This window comes from Macaca mulatta, chromosome 10, assembly GCF_049350105.2.
Source record: "Macaca mulatta isolate MMU2019108-1 chromosome 10, T2T-MMU8v2.0, whole genome shotgun sequence".
NCBI lineage: Eukaryota > Metazoa > Chordata > Mammalia > Primates > Cercopithecidae > Macaca > Macaca mulatta.
The window spans coordinates 59,581,456-59,604,990 of record NC_133415.1 but is presented as its reverse complement, the minus strand read 5'-3'; the positions used below and the strand labels follow the sequence as shown (position 1 = coordinate 59,604,990).

Sequence of the window (23,535 nt, the reverse complement as noted above, 5' to 3'; positions counted from 1 at the left end):
TGGTAACGATGGTGGTGGTGGTGGTGTGGAAGGAATGATGGCTAGGAATCAGTAAAATTTTTCTGTAAAGAGTCAGATAATATTTTAGGCTTCATGGACAATATGGTCTCTGTCACAAGTGCTCAGCTCTTCCCTTGTTGTGAAGAAGAAGCCATAGACATATGTGCATGAATGGTTGTGGGTGTAGTCCAATAAAACTTTATTTATGGACACTGACATTTGAATTTCACATAATTTTGGTGTGTCATGGAATATTCCTATTTTCTTCAACCACTTAAAAATGTGAAAGCCATTCTTAGCTTGTGGGCTGTACAAATGCAGGTGTTAGATGTGTTTGTCCTGTGGCCTTAGTTTCTCAAATCCTGGCAGTAGTGTCAGCAGTGGGGATGATGGTGGCAATGGTGATGGTAATCCTATTGACAGTGTCAGTGGTGGGGATGATGATGGTGATGGTGGTGAGGGTGATGGTAGTACACCTGGTGATGGTATCAATGGTGGGGATAATAATGGTGATGGTGTCAATGTTGGAAATAGTGTTGGTGATGGTGGTGGTGATGGTGTCAGTGGTGGGGATAATTATGGTGATGGTGGTGGTGATGGTGGCAATACCCCTGGTAATGGTTCCAGTGGTGGACATGATGACAGTGATGGTGGTGGTGATGGTAGTACTCCTGGTGATGGTGTCAGTGGTGGGGATGGTGATGGTGGTGGTGATGGTAGTACTCCCGGTGATGGTGTCAGTGGTGGGGATGGTGGTGGTGGTGGTGATGGTAGTACTCCCAGTGATGGTGACAGTGGTGGGGAGAGTGGTGATGATGATGGCAGTACTCCTGGTGGTGGTGATTATGGCAATGGCTGTGGCAGTGATGCTGATTATTATGGTGATTGAAATTCTGGAGGTGATGGGGTAGTGAAGGTAGTGATGGTTGTGGTGGTGATGGTGGAGATAATGGAGATGGTGGTCATGGTGAGGGTGGTGGAGTTGGTAATGGTGGACATGGCAGCGTCACAGGGGAAGAAGCTGCCTCCCTCCACATTATCCTTAAAAATGAAGCAGAGACTCACAAAGCTACAGGGAGTTGGCACAACTTTTAAAAGCAGCAATGGCCTGAAAGGTTTCCTTATTTCCAAAATCACATCATATTTGCTATACATGTCTGAGTGCTTATAAATCAGATTTGGAGTTCCTGTGGACTGTGTCCCAGTGGTGCTGTGCTATGACAAAGCATCACTCACCAGCAGACGTTTGGGTTGGCTTTGTGAACAGGAAGTCCCAGGCCACCAAAAATGATACATAGGATGATATAGCATTTTGCAATTGTAATGTGCCATTTAAATGCTAAATAGTAATAACTGATCTAGTCCCAAATGCTTCATTAACTCTCTCCACTGCCAAATCACAGGCTTTTCTGTGTGTTTGTGCTAAAGGCAAATTTTAATTGTTTTAATGAGGATTTGCAAGCAGCTCTTTTCTCTCTACACTTGGGCCTTGGTGAGTTACACATATCATTCGCTTAGCAATAGGGAAGTTTTGCTATTTACACAAAAGGCTTCTAACAGTGTTAGGGTTTGGGAAAGACCCAGCCCCTGGTGCCCTCCTAATGCCTTGCCAAATTGAGCTGTATAAGAAGGGTCAAGAGCAGCCGTACCTGTCAAACATGGCAAACACTCTGGCTAAATGAAACTGCAATTAGTTTTGTGGGGGTTTTGTTTGTTTTTTGGGTTGTTTTTGTTTTTGTTTCTGGAGACGGAAGTCTTGTTCTGTCGCCCAGGCTGGAGTGCAGTGGTGCAATCTCTGCTCACTGCAACTTCTGCCTCCCGAGTTCAAGCGATTCTCCTGCCTCAGGCTCTGGAGTAGCTGGGACTATGGGCGCATGCCACCATGCCCAACTATTCTTTTTGTATTTTAGTAGAGATGGGTTGTCACAGTGTTGTCCAGACTTGTCTTGAACTCCTGAGCTCAAGCAGTCCGCCTGCCTGAGCCTCCCAAAGTGCTAGGATTACAGGTGTGAGCCACCACGCCTAGCCTGCAATTAGTTTTATTTTCTCCTTCAGTTGCATAGATAGCCAACTTCATTCTGTTTCTACTTGGAGAGGCTGCTACACAGGTGGTCTTATATGTTAAATGTGACTGATACTGCACAATATAATTGGCATTTGAGGTTTCTAATTAGCAACACAGGGATGGACATGGAATACTATGCTGTGAAGTTCCTTCCGCTCCATACAGTAACAAATTGTAAACCAACAGTGCAGATCTTTAAGTCATTCTGTGAAAGGAGTAGGTATATTTAAGAAAAGGAGAAGGGTGGGTGGTAGGGTGGGCGAGACATAGACTTTTTAAAAAATCTAGACTTATTTGCAGGTTCAGATAAAAAGGAAAACTAAGAGAAAGTTTTGATACTCCAGTTTTTCTGTATTTCTTTATTCATGCATTTGTTTGAAAATAATTGCACTTGCAATACTGGTTCCCAAAACATTCACTGGATTTTTTTCTAGCCAATTCCTCAGAGAAAAACCATCTATTAAACATTAGAAACAAGTTTGAAAAAAAAAATGCTACCTGTAATGAATAATCCTAATTTCTTCATGGATAGGTCCATGTATAACTCTGTCACGTTTCCAATGCATAATTCCCCCTGGAGCAGGCTGGGCTTCTTCACAGAAGGTGTGTGCTGTGTGTACTACATGCAGGCTGAGCATGAAATTTCTCAGATCCCATTTCTGGCGGGGAAGGTGGCTTCTGCGTGTGCTGGCTTATTCTGATGGGACACTCGGCATGCAAAAGCATCTGCTGTATTTAGGGGACTGAGTTTTTCTATTTCGCAGTGAGTAAGCAGGCCCAGCCTGCAGCGTTTTCTTCCATCAGTGGGTAACAGAGGCTGCCTCCAACGGGATTTGTCTGGTCCATCTAATGTTTCTGAGACCCTGCCTCTGTTTCCAGAACATCTACTATGTTGTCACTTTGTGTTCCGGGCCATACACAAAATGCCATTCCCTCACCCCAGAGGTACCCACTGAGGACTTTGTTTTTAAGATAGTTTTATTCTCACTATATACATGCCAGAAAAAGAACACACTGTCTTATCAACCATTCAGCCAAAGACCTGTAATCATAATTAACCCCGTATTATACAAGAGCTAAAGGATAGCAACCACCATTTCCCTGCAAAATGAAAGCACAGTGAAGGTAAACACAATGCAGTGCTTCCATACTGTGGAGTATTATCCCGCCATGAGAAGAAATTACCTCAAACACATCATGCCAAGTGAAAGAAGGCAGTCATGAGAGACCACATAGTATATGATTCCAGTTATATGAAATGTCCAGAATAGGCAAATCCATGGAGACAGACGGTAGATCAGTGTTTGCCAGGGGCTGGGGAAAGGAACCACATCATGGGCATGGGGTGACAGGAATGTTCTGGAATCAGACAGTGATGAGGGTTGCACAACTTTGTGAATATACTAAATCTCACTCAATTATACATCTTTAAATTTGGATGAATTTCATGGCAGGCAAATGATATTCCAGTAAAGCAATTATTTTAAAAAATGGATGAAAATACTAATCAAAGTTAAAGAAAGCAACAGAGTTGGGATCTTCCTGCACTCCCAGCCTTTCAGCCGTGAGCGTCCATGCGCAGCTTCGCAGCCTGAGCTGTTTCCCCAGCTTTCCAACAGAGACCCGGGGTCTTCTGCTTCATGAGGACTATAAGGCTTGGAGTCAGAAACGCCTGGGCTCAATCTCCACCTATTTCTCTTTGTGTCTTTTCTATCTGCATTTAGATCAACCACTGTTAGGATTTAGGACCTTGTGAAATCCAAAAGACACCACCAGGGTGCATCCTGGAGGTTGCTGGGGCAGTCATTTTCTTGGGAAGGGGTTGGTGGGTCTGAGTCTTCCTTCTCCAGGGCCTCAGAAGCCAGGAAAGCTAACTGTTCCCCAGCACGTGGGAGAGAATCCGTCTTTTAGGGGCAGATTTAGATTACTCCACCTTCTGAGACTGCTCTGGAAAACCAGAATGCCAGTGAGTACTGAGGAGTTTTTCTCCAGGGAACTGAGGACACCAAGACATGCTCTCCCTGCAATCAGGCAGCTTATACATTTGCAGAAAGAATTAACTGTCCTGGCCTGTTTCTCACTTTTGTTGTAAGAAGTGTTTGTCCATGTAGGCACATTACCTTCCTTCTTGCAGGCTGGGAGGGCTTCCAGCTCTTTCTGGTGGTTTCTGCTTGGATCTGTGAAGGCAGATATTTACCACCTTCTCCAGTTCTGACCACAGAAACGAATTGCAGTCATCTAGTAATATTTACAGAGCTGTAGGTTTATAGACATACAAGTTGGCCTGCTTAGCTTTCTTGTCCATACGGAAGTTGTGATAACACCTGGCAGGCTTGTTGACAATAGTCTGATGCCTTGGGTTTGTCCTCAAGAAACAAGCCTGGGGATGAGAATTTGGGAGGGGGGGGGATCCCAGGAAACACCAATCAAGGACCAGGGAGGGAAGACCTTAGACAAATGCTGTGTTATACAGCAAGCTGATCTCTGGGGGGCGCTGGGGGAGTGTGAAACACCAGCCCCTGAGCCGTCCCACCCCAGGACAAAGATGCTGGATGCTGATCCATCAGCTTCTCACTGTCACTGACTGAGGCTGCACCAGGCGCCATAACCCCTTTGGCCTGGCCTGACCTGTATGTGAGCCATGATGGCACCATCAGTTCCTGGGATGATGGGAGCCAGGGCACGGGGTGGGGCACCCACGGATTCAGCCCCTGTGTTAGTCCATTTCGTATGGCTATAAAGGAATACCTGAGCCTGGATGATTTATTTTTAAAGGAAGTTTGTTTGGGCTCATGGTTCTGCAGGCTGTACAAGGCACAGCACTGGCATCTGCTCAGCTTCTGGTGAGGCCTCAGGAGGTTTTTATTCATGGCAGAAGGTGAAGGGAAGCAGGCAAATCACACGATGAAGGGGAAGCAAGAGAAAGAGGAGGGGGTCCCAGTCTCTTCAACAACCAGCTCTTACGGAACTCATTACCCTAGGGAGGGCACCTCACTCCCGGCCCCACCTCCAACACAAGGGATCACATTTCAACCTGAGATTTGGAACCCATAGACATCCAAACTGTATCAACCCCCTGGTTGATGTGACTTTATCGTCATCCCTTTCTCTAATCCGAGGGCCTAAGCTAGAAGCATGAGGGCTCCCTCCTCACAGCCTCCACACCACCCCCCTCCTCAGGCACTCAGGGTCTCCTGAGTATCGGGAGAACCCACTCCTGATGGTTACGTGGGTTCTTTGCTATTTCCTAAGTGCCTCGGCTGGGTTGAGAAATAAAGGGAAAGAGCACAAGAGAGAGAAATTTAAAGCTGGGTGTCCAGGGGAGACATCACATGTCGGCAGGATCCGTGATGTTCCCTGAGCCGTAAAACCAGCAAGTTTTTATTAGTGATTTTCAAAAGGGGAGGGAGTGCATGAATAGGGTGTGGATCACAGAGATCACATACTTCACAAGGTAATACAGTATCACAAAGCAAATGGAGGCAGGGCGAGATCACAGGACCACCGGATGAGGTGAAATTAAAATTGCTAATGAAGTTTCGCCGGCATCTTATCAGGAAACAGGGTTTGAGAGCAGACAACCTGTCTGACCAAAATTTATTAGGTGGGAATTTTTCTCCGCCTAATAAGCCTGGGAGCGCTACAGGAGACAGGGGCTTATTTCATCCCTTCGACTTTGACCATAAAAGACAGCACGTCTTAAAAGGGGCCATCTATAAGCCTACCTTCAGGGCGCATTCTCTTTCTCAGGGATGTTCCTAGCTGAGAAAAAGAATTCAGCGATATTTCTCCTGTTTGCTTTTGAAAGAGGAGAAATATAGTTCTGTTCCGTCCGGCTCACCAGCGGCCAGTTCAAAGTTACCTCTCTTGTTCTCTGAACATTGCTGTTATCCTGTTCTTTTTTTAAGATGCCCAGATTTCATATTGTTCAAACACACATACTCTACAAACAATTTGTGCAGTTGACACAATCACAGGGTCCTGAAGCAACGTTCATCCTCCTCAGCTTACGAAGAAGATGATGGGATTAAGAGATTAAAGGCAGGCATAGGAAATTATTGATTGGGGAAGTGACAAGTGTCCATGAAATCTTCACAATTTATGTTCAGAGATTGCAGTAAATACAGGCATAAGAAATGCAGTAAATACAGGCATAGGAAATTATAAAAGTATTAATTTGGGGAACTAATAAATGTCCATGAAATCTTCACAATTTATGTTCTTCTGCCACGGCTTCAGCCAGTCTCTCCGTTCAGGGTCTCTGACTTCCCGCAACACCTGAGGTTGTCAGGACGAGCCCCGGGGCTCCCGCCTGGGCCTGTGCCCTCCCTCTCCTCTTTCCTGAGCCTCTGCACAGGTACCTCTGCTGGCCTTTGCCTCAAGGCCCAGTGTGCTGGGCGGGGATTTCCCCGGCCGGAACACTGTCCCTTGGTCTGGCCCTGGCTAACTCCTCACCCGTTCAGGGGTTGCCATCAGCGGGTCTTCACAGGTGATTGTGCCCTGTGTTTGTCCCCTCAAGGCAGCTTTGTCTTGCCCACTGGTCACACATTGGTGCTCGTTCAAAAAATTGTCTTTCTCCTGTGCTGCGTGCAGGGTCCCTGCTGGTGGTCGCCTAGGTCCCCAGCTACACCCCCGCACTCAACGCACTACACACTGCCTGCACACGGTAGGTGCCCACTAAGTGCCTGTCAGGTGGGTGCATGGAAGTACCTGCCACATGCTCGTGGTGTGGTAGGGGCTGGACACGGACGGGCTTCCTTTCTTCCCTGGGTTTGAGGGAGGGAGTTCTGTTTTGAAACTTTTATTGGTGATGTTGCATTAGGACTTGAGGCCACCTCTGCTCTGAAGAGCTGGTTTTTGCCCAGCTGGAGTATTTTGTCACCAACCCCTGGATGGTTTTCACTTGCGTTGAGAGATGATTGTCATTTGGTGTGCGGGGTGGTGTTTACTGGTTTAAGTTTAGGTAGCTTCCAACATGCAGAGCCATAAGAAAACGGTGGCTCTTTAGATGTTCTGATCTTGGTTTCAGTAGGCCATTACCTCGAGTTAAGATAGGGATGAGATGGGAACCCTTGCCAGTTCTGAAGCAGGACCGTAGTTATTTGCTGATGCTTTCTGCTGGCTTGAGTGCAGATACCTCCTGGTGAGAGCATAGGGGTAGCTCTTCATGTCAAAGGGAAGTTCTGGGAAATTGCTTGATGAAAATCCAAACCTCGTCACTGAATGTACAGCAATGTGCTTTCCTCCTAAATGCTACTGAATTTCTGGCTAGAATAGTTCCTTCCTAAATGGAAGGTTTCTTTATAAATCAAGAAAAGCTACTAGGGTTTAATAACTTAGTCCAAGATCGATGGGTTTTTAAATTACACATCTCTCTAGGTGTCAACCTTAATCATAAACAGAGAGAAGCTCTCTAAAAGAAAAAATGTTTATCTGGGCATAAAGCTTTGCAATGGGAACACACATGCCATAGTAAACCATGTGCACATTCAGGAAGGTAAAGGAAGACAAAGGTTTTTCATGAAAAAGAAAATGATGAAGATTACACAATTGTTTTGAAATAATTATCCTTGGCTATAAAGATTAATAACAAGGAGGACACCACTCTGAGGCTGGGCGGGCAGTTGCTGGGCAGATGTCCTTGCAGAAGTGTTTTTTTGTGTAAAATGCTGTGGGTTTTGTAGTCTTGTTTTGTTATTAAGCATACAAGCATAAGAACCCGCTCTTCATGGCCTCCCCTGGCTGTTTGTCAGGGTTTTCTTAACGTTATTGACTCCATTTTGATTCTGACAACTTTCACTGGGGTACTGACTTAAACAAGTAATTTTTCTTCATTGATGAAGAGTCATGTTTTGTTTTCATCAATGAAGTTCTTGACACACACATTTTAGGATTCATTTGTGGCTGGTGTTAGCAAAACATCACTTCGTTAGTCATCAAGTGCTAGTGGAACAGGTGAATTGTCCAGGATGCATCGTCAGAACTGCAAGGATGGTTGAGATCATGGCTGTGATGGGAGAGCCTGCAGTGCAGCCGCGATGCCTTGTCCCCAGCAGAACCAGAGGGGCATGGCCGTGCTGTCACCCAGGCCTCAGCTGGGCAGCATGGGAGTCCGGATGACCAACTCTGCTCCAAAAAGAGGCGATATCTGAGTGTGGTCACGAGTGAAATTACTGGGCAGCCACATCCCTGTGGATGTCAGTGCACTCAAAGGCCAATTCTGAATGGACATTTGTCTCCAGAGGCAGGGAGGAGTTGGGCATCCTGAGTCTTGCTGTGTTCCTCAAACACTCTCCAAGCAAGAAAGATCCCACTGAATGTGTCAGTGCCACCCCACTCAGGAGACCCGCCTCCCTGGGCCAGCTCCTTCAAGGCACTAAGAAGCACCCTGTCTGTCTGGCTGGGAGCTCTCCCTGGGCATATTGGAGATAGCCTCAGGCACCACAGCCACCTCTGTGTTAGAAACTGGGTGTGCCCTTCCTAAATATCCTCTGGGTTTTGAAGGTGTTTGCTGCTTACTCAGGTGAGCCAAGCTGAACAGCATTCCACACACAGCCTGGAGGAGTGGCTGTACCTGAGAGGGGCAAGTGAGAGCCCCAGCGCACTTTCATTCGCCACTCCTACTGCCAGCGCGGTCGCAGGCCCCCATGTCCCGCAGGGAGGACCCTGTGGTCTGAGCTGCTGAATGTGGAATCCTCCAGCTGCGGGATGAGGCTACACATTTTGCCCTTCATGACCCATTTTTCAAATACAATACACAAAGCAGGGAACCATCACTGGGGCTCTCTTGGATCATGGACCCCAAAGTTTCCTGCGGGGCATCACACCCTTCTTATTGCCCGAAAGCCCGTTGAGCAGTAGAGGACCACCATGTTTGTCAGTTGTCCACATCGCCAGTGCTTATTGTGCTTCTCCTTGTACCCATTCTTCATGCTGTTCACACATCCATCTGCCTGAACTGCCTCTCTGATGATCACATCCCACTTAAGCCTTTCTTCCACAAGCCTGTTGCTTACTAAGAGCCTCTAAATGAGACCCACCCTCCTAACTTTATCTCTCTGGTCTCCTCCTCTGCTTCCCAAACACTACCTATGCTGCTGCCTCTGCCTGGAACACCTTCCCTGCACAGCTTAACTTGTTGATTTCTTCAAACCTCTCTATTACAGAAAATTTCAAACACACACGAAAGGAGAGAGGATTGTATAATGGATCGTGTGCGCCCATCAGCCAACTTTGGTGGTCAGCCCACAGCCAGTCTTGTTTTCCCTGTATAGTATATACTCCTCCTTCAGTGGTCAGCCCACAGCCAGTCTTGTTTTCTCAGTATGATATACACTCCTCCTTCAGTGGTCAGCCCACAGCCAGTCTTGTTTTCCCTGTATGGTATACACTCCTCCTTCAGTGGTCAGCCCACAGCCAGTCTTGTTTTCCCTGTATGGTATACAACATACCTTCATTCATCACTCCTGCTGCCAGTCTTGTTTTCTCAGTATGGTATACACTCCTCCTTCAGTGATCAAAGATGGTCAGAGATGACCCAAGGTAATGGCTGTCAGATGGGGCTCCAGATGGCAGTGCTGGTGGGTTCATCAGGGATCCCTGCTGTCCCGCATCCCATGAGACAGAGAGGTCATTGGCCAGATAAAAGAGGGATGCGTGATCCTAGAGCCACATGAGGCTGGAAATGTACGTGGGGGGGACACTTTGGAAGGTGTTTTTGCCGTCACCTGTGGTTCCTTGACTTTCTACTGTCACTGAATTTCAGATGGGAATTCCAACTGAGATGATCAGTGGTCAGCCCACAGTCTTGTTTTCTTGGTATGGTGTGCACTTCTCCTTCCAATCCAGATGATTTTTAGAAAGTCCCAGACTGTGCATCTTTTATTTCATCTTTAAATACTTTAGCATGAATCTCCACATAGATAGCTCTTCTTTTTATGTTTGCTTTTAGTTCAGTTTAATTGAGTTTTTCTAATTTTTATTATGTTAGCATAAAATTTACCAACTTAACAATTTTTAAGTGTACAGTTTGGTGGTATTAAGTACACTTATAATGTGTAAGCATCACCACCGTCTATCTCTATATCCCTTTTCCTTCCACACCTATTAAATAATAACTCCTCACACCACTCCCATCCCCTGGAAACCACACTTTTGGTGACTTTTGAGTACTTTTGATGACTCTAAGTACCTCATATTGATGGAATCCTACAGCATATGTCTTTATGTGAGTAGCTTATTTCGCTTAGAATAATGTCCTCAAGGTCCATCCATGCTGTGGCCTATATCAGAATTCCCTTCCCTTTTTAAGGCTGAGCAATACTCCATTGAATGTAGATAGCACATTTTGCTTATCCATTCATCCGCAGACACTTGGGATGCTTTCACATTTCAACTATTATGAATAGTACTGCTATGAACATGGCATGCAAATATCTCTTCAAGACCCTGTTTTCAACTCCTTTTGGTATATATCCAGAAGTGGAATTTCTGGACCATATGGTAATTCTATTTTTAATTATTTGAGGAACTGCCATACTGTTTTCCAAAGCGACTGAACCATTTTTCATTCCCACCAGCAGTGCACAAGGATTCCAGCTTTTTCACATCCTCACCAACACTTGTTATTTTCTGTTTTTTTAAAAAAACAGTAGCCATCCCAGTGAGTATGAGGTCATCTCTCATATGCAGTTTTGATTTTCATTTCCCATTATTAGTGATGTTGAGCATCTTTTCATGGGCTTATTGGCCATCTGTATATCTTCTTTGGAGAAATGTCTATTCAAGTCCTTTGCCAATTTTTGAATCAGATTTTGCTGTTGTTGAGTTTTAGCCATTCTCTGTATATCCTGGGTATTAATTCCTTATTAGATACATGATTTGCAAATGTTTTCTCCCATTCTGTGGCTTACTTTCTTACTCTGTTGATATTGTCTATTGATGCACAAAAATTTCTAAATTTTTATGAAGTCCAACTTGTTTTTTCTTTTGTTGCCTCTGCTTTTGGTGTCACGTCCAGGAGATCACTGATAAGTCCAATGTCATGAAGCTTTTGCCCTGTTTTCTTCTAAGAGTTTTATGGTTTTAGATTTTACATTTAGGTGACTGATTTATTTGGGATTGGTTTTTGAAGATGGTATTAGGTAAGGGTTCAACTTCATTCTTTTGCATGTAGATATCCAATTTTTTAGCACCATTTGTTGATAAAAATGTCCTTTCCCTATTGAATGGTGTTGGCACCCTTGTCAAAAATCATTTGATTGTATAAGCAAGTGTTTATTTCTGGGCTCTCTATTTTATTCACTTGGTCCATATATGTGTATTTATGCCATATCACACTGTTTTGATTCTAGTGCCATTGTAGTAAGTCTTAAAATCAGGAGGTGTGAGTACTCCTACTTTGTTCTAAGTCCAGCCTGTGCTCCTTGAGATTCCATGTGAATGTTAGAATGGGTTTTTCTGTTTCTGCAGACAACATTGTTGGGATTTTGCTACTGATCACACTGAATCTATCGATAACTTTGGGTAGTATTGACATCCTAGCAATATCAAGGTTCCCAATGCATGAATATGGACTCTCTTCCCATTTATTCATGTCTTCCTTAATTTCTTTCAGCAGTTTTTTTTTTTTTTTTTTTTTTTTTTGAGATGGAGTTTTGCTCTGTCACCCAGGCTGGAGTGCAGTGGCATGATCTCAGCTCACTGCAACCTCTGCCTCCTGTGTTCAAGAAATTCTTCTGCCTCAGCCTCATCAGTCTAATTTTTGTATTTTTAGTAGAGATAGGGTTTCACCATGATGTTGGCCAGGCTGGTTTCGAAATCCTGATCTCGAGTGATCCACCCACTTCAGCCTCCCAAGGAACTGGGATTATAGGCATGACCCACCACCCCCTGCCTCGGCAATGTTTTGATGACTTCATTGTACCAGTCTTTCACCTCATTGGTTCAATTAATTCTGAAGTATTGTGTTCTTTTTGATGCCATTGTAAATGAATTTTAAAAATTTCTTTTCAGATTCTTCATTATTAGTGTATAGAAATGCAGCTGATTTTTGTGTATTAACATTTATCCTGCTACTTTGCTCACTTCATTTATTAGTTCTAACAGATTTTTTGTGGAATCTTTAGGGTTTTCTATATATGAGATCATACTTCTTCCTTTCCAATTAGGTGCCTTTTATTTTTTGTTCTTGCCTAATTTCTCTGGCTACAACTTTTAGTACAGTGTTCAATAAAAGTGGGAAAAGTGAGCATCTTTGCCTTGTTCTTGATCTTATGGGTGCTTTCACCATTGAGTATGATGTTCACTGTGGATTTCTTCAAATATAGCTTTTATTTTGTTGAGGTAATTTCTTTCTATTCCTAGTTTGTTTCACGTTTTTATCATGAAAGAGAAAAGCATCCATGCTTTTCCAGAAATGCTTAGTAGAAAAGCATTAAATTCTTTTTCTATGTCAGTTGAGATAATCGTATATCTTTGTCTTCCGTTCTGTTAATATGGTGTATTACAGTGATTGATTTTCATAATTTTAACCCTCCTTGCATTCCAGAAATAAATCTCACTTGATCATGGTATATGATTCCTTTAATATGCCACTTAATTCAGTTTAGTAGTATTTTTGTTGGGCGTTTTACATCAGTGTTCATAAGGGATATGAGTCTGTAATGTTCCTCTGGTGTCTTGTCTGGCTTTGGTGTCAGTAATGCTGACCTCATGGAATGACTTAGGAAGTGTTCTCTCCTCTTCAGTTTTTTGGAAAAGTTTGAGAAGGACTGGTATTAGTTCTTTAAGTGTTTGCTACAATTCACCACTGAAGCCATTTTGTGAAAAATCTCTTATCTATTGCCATAAAACCCCAGAACTCTTGGACTAAGACGTAAAAAATCATAGAGCTGAAAGGGACCTGAGAACTTTTCTTGGTCAAGCACCCCATTAATAATTCCACTTTCATAAGCCACTTGCCCACAGTCAGATATTTAGTAGCAAAACTGGGGCTGAATTCCTGGCCTCCTGACTCTTAGTAAAGTGTTCTTTATACTGCGACAGTCTCCAAGTTAAAATATATATGTATATATATTTTATATATATATATATATATTTTATATATATATATATATATCATAAAATTTGTATAGAATATGTTGCATACCTACTTTCTGACTTTTATTTTCCTTTCACAATGCCTCAATTTTCCCATTCACCTGATATTCACCCCAACTCATGGTTAGGTGTGCATGTTAGTAACTCCCCAGAAGAGTTCTTACAATGGTGATAAAGAGACTAAGAACTAGGAACTCAAATGCAAGGCCACAGAGGCCCCTCTTCATCTTGTCTCCTCCTCTAGCTGCCTTCCTCGATAAAGAAGCAGGTGGGGCATAATTGGCCAGTGATGCATTTAAAGCTCTGCCAAGCTCAAAACCAGACTCCAAGTCTTATAAGAAGATGACACGGGGAACTCAGTGGTTGATGCAGCCCAGAAAGCATTTGGTCAAGAGAAGGGAGCATCTTAGACAGAGCAGAGACTGCTTATGCAGAAATAAAGGGTCAGGCAGGAGGCTTTCATCTCTGTAGCTACTGGTTCTGAATATCATCAACTGAGAAAAAATTTTTTAAAAATCCCACAAAAGTTATAAAGGGAATTGGAGGAACAGTAGCACCGTTCTGGGGCAAGACTCCGGAGTGCATTGGTGCAGAGCCATGTGGATAACCCCGGATGGCAGCCTCATCAGAGGCATTCTCTCTCCTCCCATCAACCCAGTTTCATCTCTGAGTGGATGAACTGAGGCCCAGGGAAACGCTCTAAGCAGGTGGGAGTGGGTACCAGCAAACCTGGAAGGAAATGAGTTAATGGGAATTATGAAGCAAAGACAATATATATGACAAACCAGCCTGTGTTGAAAGAGGTATCGAAGGATGCGGCAATGACAAAAATAAAATTTCACTAATTTTGATCCCTTTCATTCATACGTATCATAATTTATGATACTCAAAGTTGAAAAAAAATTCACTTCAATATGAAAAAAGTTGTTCTGTAAAAAACAGTTTGATACAATTTGAGTACATTTTAAAATTTAGTAAATAATCGGTTGTAAAATCAAGCCAACTTGTTCAGCAGGCCAAAACTTGCAATATACACTGTAGCCCAGCACCTCCTCAGCTTTAATGTGCAGACTCATCAGCTAGGATCATGTTAAAATGCAGATTCTGATTTAGTAGATGCAGGTGCTACTCAAGATTCTGCATTTCCAACAAGCTCCCAGCTGGTGCTGATGCTGCCGGTTCTCAGCAAATTCTGAGTGGCAAACTGTAGAGAGCACCCTAAGAGACCAAGCTGTGCCTATCTCAAGATGCCTCAGTAGCAGATTCGTGTTTGGGACTTGACACCTCAAGATCATCACTAAGTAGGGATTATTGCAATCACATAATTTCCTGCTTGAATGAATAGCCATGTACCTGGGAAGAGCTAATCCCCATTACAGATTTGCAGTTCTGTTTTCCTATGGACTTGTCGGATGCTAATGTGATTGGGTTTACCCGTGGGTTTCAGGATGTCTGCTAGCAATCAAAGGTTCCTCTAGGCTGCAAGGGAGCCAGCTCCTGCAGTCTCCTTCATTTGGAAGCAGAGACTTTATAGAGATTCAGGTAATCAGTTTCTGCTACCTCTGGCTAGCCACCCCGACAGATCCTTTTTAACATTCACTGAATAGGTAGGACTGCATTTTGTCTAACTCTCACAGTTACTATGCATTTATCAGCTGATTGGTACAGTCTGAAACAATGTGGGTCTGGGTGATTAGCTTGTTTTTAAGTGTGATTCTCTTGTCTCATCTCTGTTTTCTCCTCCTCCAGGAGAAATGGGTTCCCTGAGACAAGTGTGACCTACGTGCCCAGCCCGCCAGCCTGACGCCTAGCCAGAGAGAGAGGACCATGGATGGCATCATTGAACAGAAGAGCATGCTGGTGCACAGTAAAATCAGTGATGCTGGCAAGAGGAATGGCTTAATTAACACCAGAAACTTGATGGCCGAGAGCAGAGATGGTCTGGTGTCTGTTTACCCAGCGCCCCAGTACCAGAGCCACCGGGTGGGGGCCAGCACAGTGCCGGCCAGCCTGGACAGCAGCAGGAGTGAGCCGGTGCAGCAGCTGCTGGACCCCAACACCCTGCAGCAGTCGGTGGAGTCCCGCTACAGGCCCAACATCATCCTCTATTCAGAGGGTGTGCTGCGTTCCTGGGGGGATGGTGTGACCACCGACTGCTGCGAGACCACCTTCATCGAGGACCGATCGCCCACCAAAGACAGCCTCGAGTACCCCGATGGGAAGTTCATCGACCTCTCAGCTGATGACATAAAAATCCATACCCTGTCCTACGATGTGGAGGAGGAGGAGGAGTTCCAGGAGCTGGAGGTTAGAGGATGTGTTTGTCAGAGGCCCTCTAGGAATGTGTGATGGGGATTCTAGGGTGGGCAGGAGCCATGAATGCCTATACACTGTAGCCCAGAAATTAGGGAATGAAACTAGTGTGCAAAAATGCAGAAACCAAAGGCAGTCTTGGTGCCCTTCACTCTTGAATGCTTGTGGAAGATAGAAGGAGAGGAAAGACTTAGATTAACAGAAAGCCAGTGATTCTGGTATGAGATGACCCCAGGTAATGGCTGTCAGATGGGGCTGCAGAAGGCAGTGCTGGTGGGTTCATCAGTTTTCCCTGCTGTCCCTCATCCCATGAGACAGAGAGGTCATTGACAAGAGGAGGGAGGAATGCTTGATCCCAGAGCCACATGAGGCTGGAAATGTATTGGATGGGAGACACTTTGGGAGGTGTTTCTGCTGTCACCTGTGGTTCCTTGACTTTGCATTCCACAGTTACTACTGAGAGATTGTTGATAGAGCTGAACCACGCTGGAAGAAAGTGTAGGTACTGATAGCCTAAAGGGAAGATAAGCTGACTTTTTTAGAGGACTGGAGGGCAGGTGACAGCATTTGAATTACACGCACAGAGATGTGCACATTGCACATTGGATATAGCATGGTAGGCACAGTGGTTGCTGGGTATGTGGCACACTGGCCCCCTAGGGCAGCACTGGGTGACAGGGTGAGAGCAGCGGCTACAGGCCATGGACTAGTGGTTTGCTGCCCATGCGCTCCCAGACTTTCCGCTGCAGTGAGGCCAAGGATGTTTTCCCAGGACGCGATGTCAGGGAGACTTGGGCCAGGTTTTCCGTCAGTTTGGTGGGGGAGGAAACCGCCGAACAGGTCCGACCTTCAGAGGCAGTGTGTGGCCAAAGGGGGAAGGAAGGGATGTCTGTTTTTCACTAAGGTAGGTGAGAACATTTTTGTAAGTAGAGAGGAAATGTTCAGAATGGAAAATTCAGGATCGCGGCCGGCGGCTGGGGAGTGGTCTTGGGGAGGCAGGAGCTGTACTCCAAGCATGTATGTGTGAGAGATGGCCTCTCAGAAGAAGTCCACGTGCTGGCCTGGGAGAGAAGAGAAGGGTGGGGTAAGGGAAACTTTCAAGCGCTCTAGGTTGAAGAGGAAGGAAAGGAGGGGTTCGTGTTGGCTGAGTATCAGCAAGCCAGAGAAGCTCTTGGGGTGTGTTGGGGTGTGGGGAGATTGCAGACAGTCTAGAGCAGTGATCTGGGGGAAGTGCCCATTCTAGAAAAGACTTCTGGAGAAACTGCCCAGTTGCAGTATGAGTTCGTGTGAAGATCTGGTCAGACCCAGGGCTCCGTGACTTTCTCCAGCCGTGTGGGACCATCTTTAGCAGGTGAGGCTCTCTTGGCAAGGTGTACTCTGCCTGGAAGGTGGAGGAGGCAGGAGAAAGCAAGAGGGAGGAAGTTTGGAGCCGAATCAGACCCACAACCATGGGACCCACGCTTGATAGAAAGGCCGGAGAAATTGCAAGGGAGTGGCAGGTCAAGGAGACCAGAGGATCAGGATTGGAGACCTCAGTGAGAACTAGGAGCCAAGAGATCCGGCTTTAGTCAGGAGGGAGGATCAGCAATGGAGAGGGAAACTTCGGTGCAGCCCCAGCCAGTGGAGCCTGGGAAGCCCACTGGCAGGGAGTGGAGAGTCGTAGCATGGAAGAGGACCAAGATGTGATGCCTGGGCATCTGCGGAGGTCCTAATGCCCTCTGGTGACCCCTGTAAAGGGAGGGTGCTCATGATGCAGCTGTGGAAAGTTGGGAGCATGCTTGGCTTCTGTTCAGAAGCCTCTGTCCCTGTCTACTGTTTTGCAAGATCTGAGGGCTTTGCTGACAGCGAAATATAAATAAATACTGCCCAACCCGCATGGAGTGGAATTAGGGAAGCGAATGCACGAAAACGCAGCCCCAGGAGTTATGGGAACGGAATACCCCATCAGCTCTGAAGAGGGGCTAGGGCCCTGAGCTCAATGCAGGGTTCAGAAGTCATCACACAGGCAGGAGCCCTCCCCCGGCTATATCTTGAGGATGAGTAAGAGGAGGCTTGAGGGGAGCTGGCAGAGAAATTCCAGTCCAAGAGGACCTGGGGAGCACAGAGGCAGCAGCTCCAGAGATCTGCAGGGAAGAGGAACTGGTCAGAAATGCGGAGGCCTATGGGAAAGACGGGGAGGAGACAGGTTGGAGAGGGAGGGGGTTCCCATCAGCAAGGACCTTATCAGCCACCTAAGGGAGACTGGATTTATGCAGAGTCACAAACTCAGATACGTGTGAGACAGAAGGGACCCACCAAAGAGTCAAGAAGGAGCCCTGGGAGGGGGGGGCCTGGAGCCTGGAGAGCCAGGCCCCACCCAGAGCATCTGTCCCCTCTGCTTCAGGGTCACTGCTGTGCCCCACCACACAGGCCGTGTTGCTGGGAAGCCTGAATAGATTTGTTAGAGTAACCAAGAGCCAGAATGCACCAACATTTAATCCACAAGACAACACAAAGTGAGCAGGATGTCATGTGGAGGACCTGGGAATCGCAGGAGGAGGCCTTGGCACCTGCACGTGACCATGCAGGTCCATGGAAGGGTCTCATGCAGAAGGGCTGTGGTCAGATCTTGATCTGTGTTTTCAGGAGCTGCTCTGACCAGGAGTGGGACAAGGATGTAGAGGAGATGGAGGCAAGAGGGGAGGCAGCCTGGGGCTAGGACCAAACTGGATGTGCCCCCTGCCTCTTTTGGGGGGCTTGTCATAAGGGCAGGTGAGAGAATAAGGACAGCATTAGAAATGGTGAAGAAATATCTAAAAGGTGAAATTTGTCGTTAATGGAGATGCGAGGGTAGAAAGGAAGGGATCAGAGATGTTCCCAAGCCCCCAGGGGGCCAAACTGGCTGGCAGAGGATTTTCAGCTTTCTTAAGGGTTTTTGGAAAATCCCCTCCAGGACACAATATGCCCCAGTGATAGAAGGCTTGGGATGGTTGATTGAAACCAACTAGATTGAAAAGGACATTTGAATGTCTCCATCATTTCTTTCTCACCCTTGTGGGTTCCTCCCCACCCCGATTGCATTCATGCACTTCTCTTGAATAACTACACTCTGCCAAGGTCAATGGGAGGAGAGAAGGTGGGAGGAGAGCAGGTGGGAGGGGAACAGGTGGGAGAGGAGCAGGTGGGAGGGGAGCAGGGAGCAGGTGGGAGGGGAGAAGGTGGGAGGAGAGCAGGTGAGCAGCAAATCTTCTTAGTCCTCAGTTAGCCTCCCTCCTGGTACTTCACAATGGACTACATTCAAAAGAATTGTTTATCCTTCTTGAAGACTCACGTGGGCTTCTGATGGAGCTTGCACATAAACACAACCAATATTTTAATGCAATTTTTAAAAAATTTATAGTATATCTGAATCCACATTTTTGTCAATCAATTACTGAATCCATTTTATTGCAATGATTTTTCACACAGTGGCTTCAGCAGGTAATAGATGTGGTTTTGGAACCCTGTAAGGGTCTGAAATCTACTCAGAGACAATGTTTTAAATAAAAGCTAGGAAGTGGGTGGAGGCAGACACAGACTTGTCTGTCTTAGTAGGTCCAAGGCTCTGACAAGTAGTATAGTATACTTCTTGGGAGGTAACTTTCCCACCCAGTCCTGCTCCTCTGATCTAGCAGCAAAAGTGGAAGCCCATCAGAAATAATTATTTTAATAATACAGTAATAAGAGTCTTTAGTCATAATAACAGTGCCTACTCTGTATTAATATTTCTAGTGACTTTTGACTATAACGTAAGATGGAGCATGTTGGCATTTATACCTTGGCCACAAAAGGCACTCCTAAAATAACATCAATGGAACAGCCAGTTGTTTACAAATCGAGCTGCCTTTTAGGCACTTTAGTGAGACTTTCTGGTCGACATCCAAGGAGCTCACCTGGATCAAGAAATGGCCCTCCCACAGGCTCTGAGCGGAAGGGATGGAGACACATTACAGCTGCTGTTGCTTCTGTATGCGGCTCAGGATGCTGAGGAGGATTTCAGAGCCTCACCACAGTGGTTAACTTGGTCCCTTTTCTCTGAAAACAAAGATATTTTCTCAGAAACATTCTTACAGTATAGCTATGGTGCTTTTTATTCTATTCTTCTGTAAATAACAAAATACTAATGATTGGTTGGAAGTGTCATTGAACATGCAGTAGCTGTTCTTTGGTTTACTCTTTTCTCCATTCCATTAAATAATAAACGGTCATGAATTGATAAGCATTTGCTGCATAACAAATCACTCCCACAACATAGTGCCTTAACAACTCTTTCTTTAGCTTATGATTTCTGAGGGTAGACAATTGAGCTGGGCTCAGCTGGGTGATTGTTCTGCTGGTCTCACCTGGGCTCACTCACTTTTCCATAGCTAGCTGTGATGGGTTGGGCAGCCAGAGGCTGCTGGCTGCAGTAACAGAGGTGACTGCATCACCCAGCAGTCACCCATCCTGTCCCAGGCTTCATCGTGTGGCAGCCAGAGAGGTGGAGCCCACTGTGCAAGGGCTTGTCAAGTATGTGCCTATGTCCTGCATGTTACTATCTCATTGACCAGAGCAAGTCACACAGCCAAGCTCAGTCAGCGTGGAAAGGATTGCTTAAGGTCACGATATAGGGAAGTGATAACAAATTGGGTGCCAGTACTGCAACCACAGAGCCAAAAACCATAGACTTTTGGCATCATTTTTTATTTCAGATCATCTAATTGAACAGAATGACAACTACTGAAACAAAAGAACAGTGAATATTGATCTGAGCTCTTTCTAGAAGGCAGTTCTACTCAGAAAAAAAAGAAAAAAATGTGATTTTTAACTTCTTTGAGTATTGCATAGCTTCACTTGGTTTACAGCGAATGGATGCTGTTTCCCAGAGAGTGCCGTTTTCAGAAAGCCACTGCCCTGGTTTGGAGTGGGGCCTTCTCATTGTCCTGGGTCGGAGCAGGGCCCCCTCGTTGCCCTGGTTCTGAGCGGGGCTTCCCTTGCTGGAGCTCCTGGGCACTGGGTGGCTGGCTGTGTTTTCCCCAATCACTTTCCCAAGACAGGTGCGTCCCTGGCATTTATGAAGGAGCCTCCCTAGGTCCAAAGAGGTCGGCCTGTCTGACACATGGTTTGCAAGGGCATGTGGAGTGTACTGTTTACCTTCAAGGTTGTGGTAGTACCAGGAACAGGTTCTATGACTAACTTTGAGAATATTTATGGGAGGTTCTCAACCATTCAGCAAGTGTTTATGATCTGTCCTGCTCCACTTTAAGTCACGAAGTAGAGCATGGCTTGACATTAGACAGGGTGATATAGGGGCACCTCTGGGGCTTTGCGGGAGTGCAGAGGTGCCGCTCATTATCTAGTGCCACTGCGCTCAGGGTGACAAGACAGGCATCCTGTGGGGGTGCCCTCAGGACACTCTGGGTAGTGATAATTGGGCCTGATGTCCCACAGCCCGGGCCTCTTCCCAGGTATGTGAACACTGCTTCATCCACTTCCCAGCCAGTAGCTAAAAACTGCTGTCTCAGGGAATACCAGCAGTGGGAAACGACGTCTCCTTTCACACAGATAAACTCAGAGAGATTTCAGGGACAAGTAATGAAGCAGGGCTACAAAATACACAGTTTGAGTTTACAGCCATGAAATGAAGTGACTGGAGTCTGGGTGCAGAGGCCTGACCACCCTTCTTCCCTTAGAGATGGTGACCAGATGTTGAATGGCACTTACCTGTGGTAATGCAAAACCTTAAACCTTTCAGACCCGGAGTACGTGGCAGTCACCCCCTAGAAGCAGTGCCCACAGGGGCTGTGCCTTTTCTTCACTGAAGGAAGAAGGGAGAAGGGAACGCTCATCAGTGGAGCAACTTTTCTGCCAGGCCCTGCGAGTGCACTCGGCCATCGAGTCCTCGAAGCACTTGGGGACGGGTCATGGTGCTGTCCTCATCCTACATGTGGGGAGACAGAAACTTGGGGTGTTTCCAAGATCGCACATGTGGCTCTGCTATCAGTCCTTGGATCTCAGACAGATCTGCTTACTTTAGACTCTGTCTCCTCATGACGCTGTTCTTTCTACATTAGGGGGAAAAATGTGTTCCAGTAAACTTCTGTTTCAGCATTATGCCAGAGTCCACAGACAAAGCGGGAAGAGACGGCATCAGGACCTCACGTCTGGGAACTCGCCATCAAGCTTTCCAAGGCCTTCCAGTCTGTCTTCTCATGTAAAAACTTGAAAGTGTTGGAGGACACAGAATTCTGTAACTGCAATAGAGCACTTACATATACTTCATTCATAAGCATGGAAAGAGGGGCGAGGACTCAGCACGCATTTGAAGAAAACCCAAAAGCATGAATGAGACAGAACAACAACAAATAGAACAATTGATCCAGAGGAAACAGAAAGAATTCAGAAAATAATAGACAACATTTTGAAAATTATGTTTAGTATCTCCAGAGAGATTTGAGGTGCTGATTTGGGTAGAGGAAAATTTGGGGGTTTTGTTTTGCTTATTTGTTTGTTTACCTCGTAGCACTGGCCAGAACCTCAAACACATTGTTGAGTGTAAGTGAACGAACATTCTTGCCTTGCTCCTGATCTTAGGAGAAAGCTGTTAGCTTTCATGATGAAAGATGATGTTTGTTGTAGTTCTTTATCGACACTCTTAATCAGGTATAGGAAGTTCCCTTTGTCACTTCTTTGTCGAAGAAGGTTTTTTATTTTATTTTTATTTTATTTTTTAATTGACAATAAATAGGGTATTCATATTTGTGGGATATATAGTGATGTTTTGGTACATATAACTTGGTGAGCAGATCGAGGTAATTAGCATATTCATTAACTCAAACATTGATCATTGCTTTCTGTTGGGAACATTCAATAACCTCCTTTTAACTATTTGCAACTGTATAATATATTTTTAACTGTTTTCATGCTACAGTGCTGTAGAACACAGGAACTTATTCATATCTAGCAGTAATTTTGTATGTTTTAATACATCTCTTCTTATCTCTCCCTTCCTCCTACTCTGCCCACCCTCTACTATTCTTCGTTCTACTTTTACTTCTTTGAAATCAACTCCTTTTAGTTTCCACGGGTGGAACATGCAGTGCTAAACTTTCCCTCCTGACTTACTTCATTTAACATAATGTCCTCCAGTTTCATCCATGTTTGCTGCAAATGACATAATTTCATTATTTTTTTATGGCTGAATAGTATCCTGCGGTGCTGAAATGGGAGAGTTCCCTGATTCCCCTTGCAGGATGTTTGATGGGTGTGGCTCGCCTGTTCTGTTGTTGCTCAAACCCACTGTGGGACTGGAGCATGCAGAAGGGCAGGTGCAGAGGCTGGGGCGAGTGTTTTGTGCTCCGAACCAGCAGTAGTGTCTAGGGGTGGGTGTCTGCAACCCTAGTGTTACAAAGTTCTTTCAGCTTTGCTGTCCACAGACGACTTGAATGCTAACAGGCTCAATGGACCCTCTGCCTTTTCGCAAGGACAGAGGGCTAGATCCAGAGCTGTTGCCCAGCATCCTGGAAAAATCAGGTCGCACATGGGCTTGAAGGATGAATGCGAGGTTTTATTGAGTGGTAGAGGTGGTTTTCAGTGGGATGGATGTGGAGCTGGGACGGAGACTGGAGTGGGAAGGTGATCCTCTCCTGGACTTGGGCTGTCCAGTGGCTGGACTCCTCTCTGACCACCCCCAGCCAAACTCCTCTCGGCGTTCAGATGTTCCTCCTCTTCTCCCTTTCTCTGCCATGTTGTTCTGCCATTTGTCTGTTTGCTGGTCTGCTGGCTTGCTGGTCTGCCTCTGGGTCCTGGGGTTCAGGGTTTATATGGATGCAGGCATGCGGGCTAAAAGACAACTTTTTGGGCACAAAAACAGGAATGCCCTTTCTCACTTAGGGTCACAGGTATCCAGGCTTGAGGGTGGGGCTTTGCCAGGAAACTGCCCTCTTCTACCCAGTATTTCCGTTTCCTGTCCTATCAGTGTACAACTACCCCATTTTCTTTATCCATTTATCTGTTTGTTGTTGGACACCTAGGTTAATTCCCTATCTTGGATATTGTGA

The 23,535-nt window shown here is 45.6% G+C and overlaps 1 protein-coding gene across 10 annotated transcripts in view; it reads left to right on the top strand.

Annotated features, from left to right (window-relative positions):
* Positions 1-23,535, top strand: part of SYNDIG1 (synapse differentiation inducing 1) — a 193,806-nt gene that overhangs the window by 55,298 nt on the left and 114,973 nt on the right. For 9 of the 10 annotated variants that reach the window (XM_028827281.2, XM_015149614.3, XM_015149617.3 and 6 more), the window contains exon 2: positions 14,915-15,472. In XM_028827281.2, coding sequence (XP_028683114.1) covers positions 14,993-15,472 — 480 coding nt within the window. In that variant the 5' untranslated portion in view covers positions 14,915-14,992. 10 annotated transcript variants of the gene reach the window in all.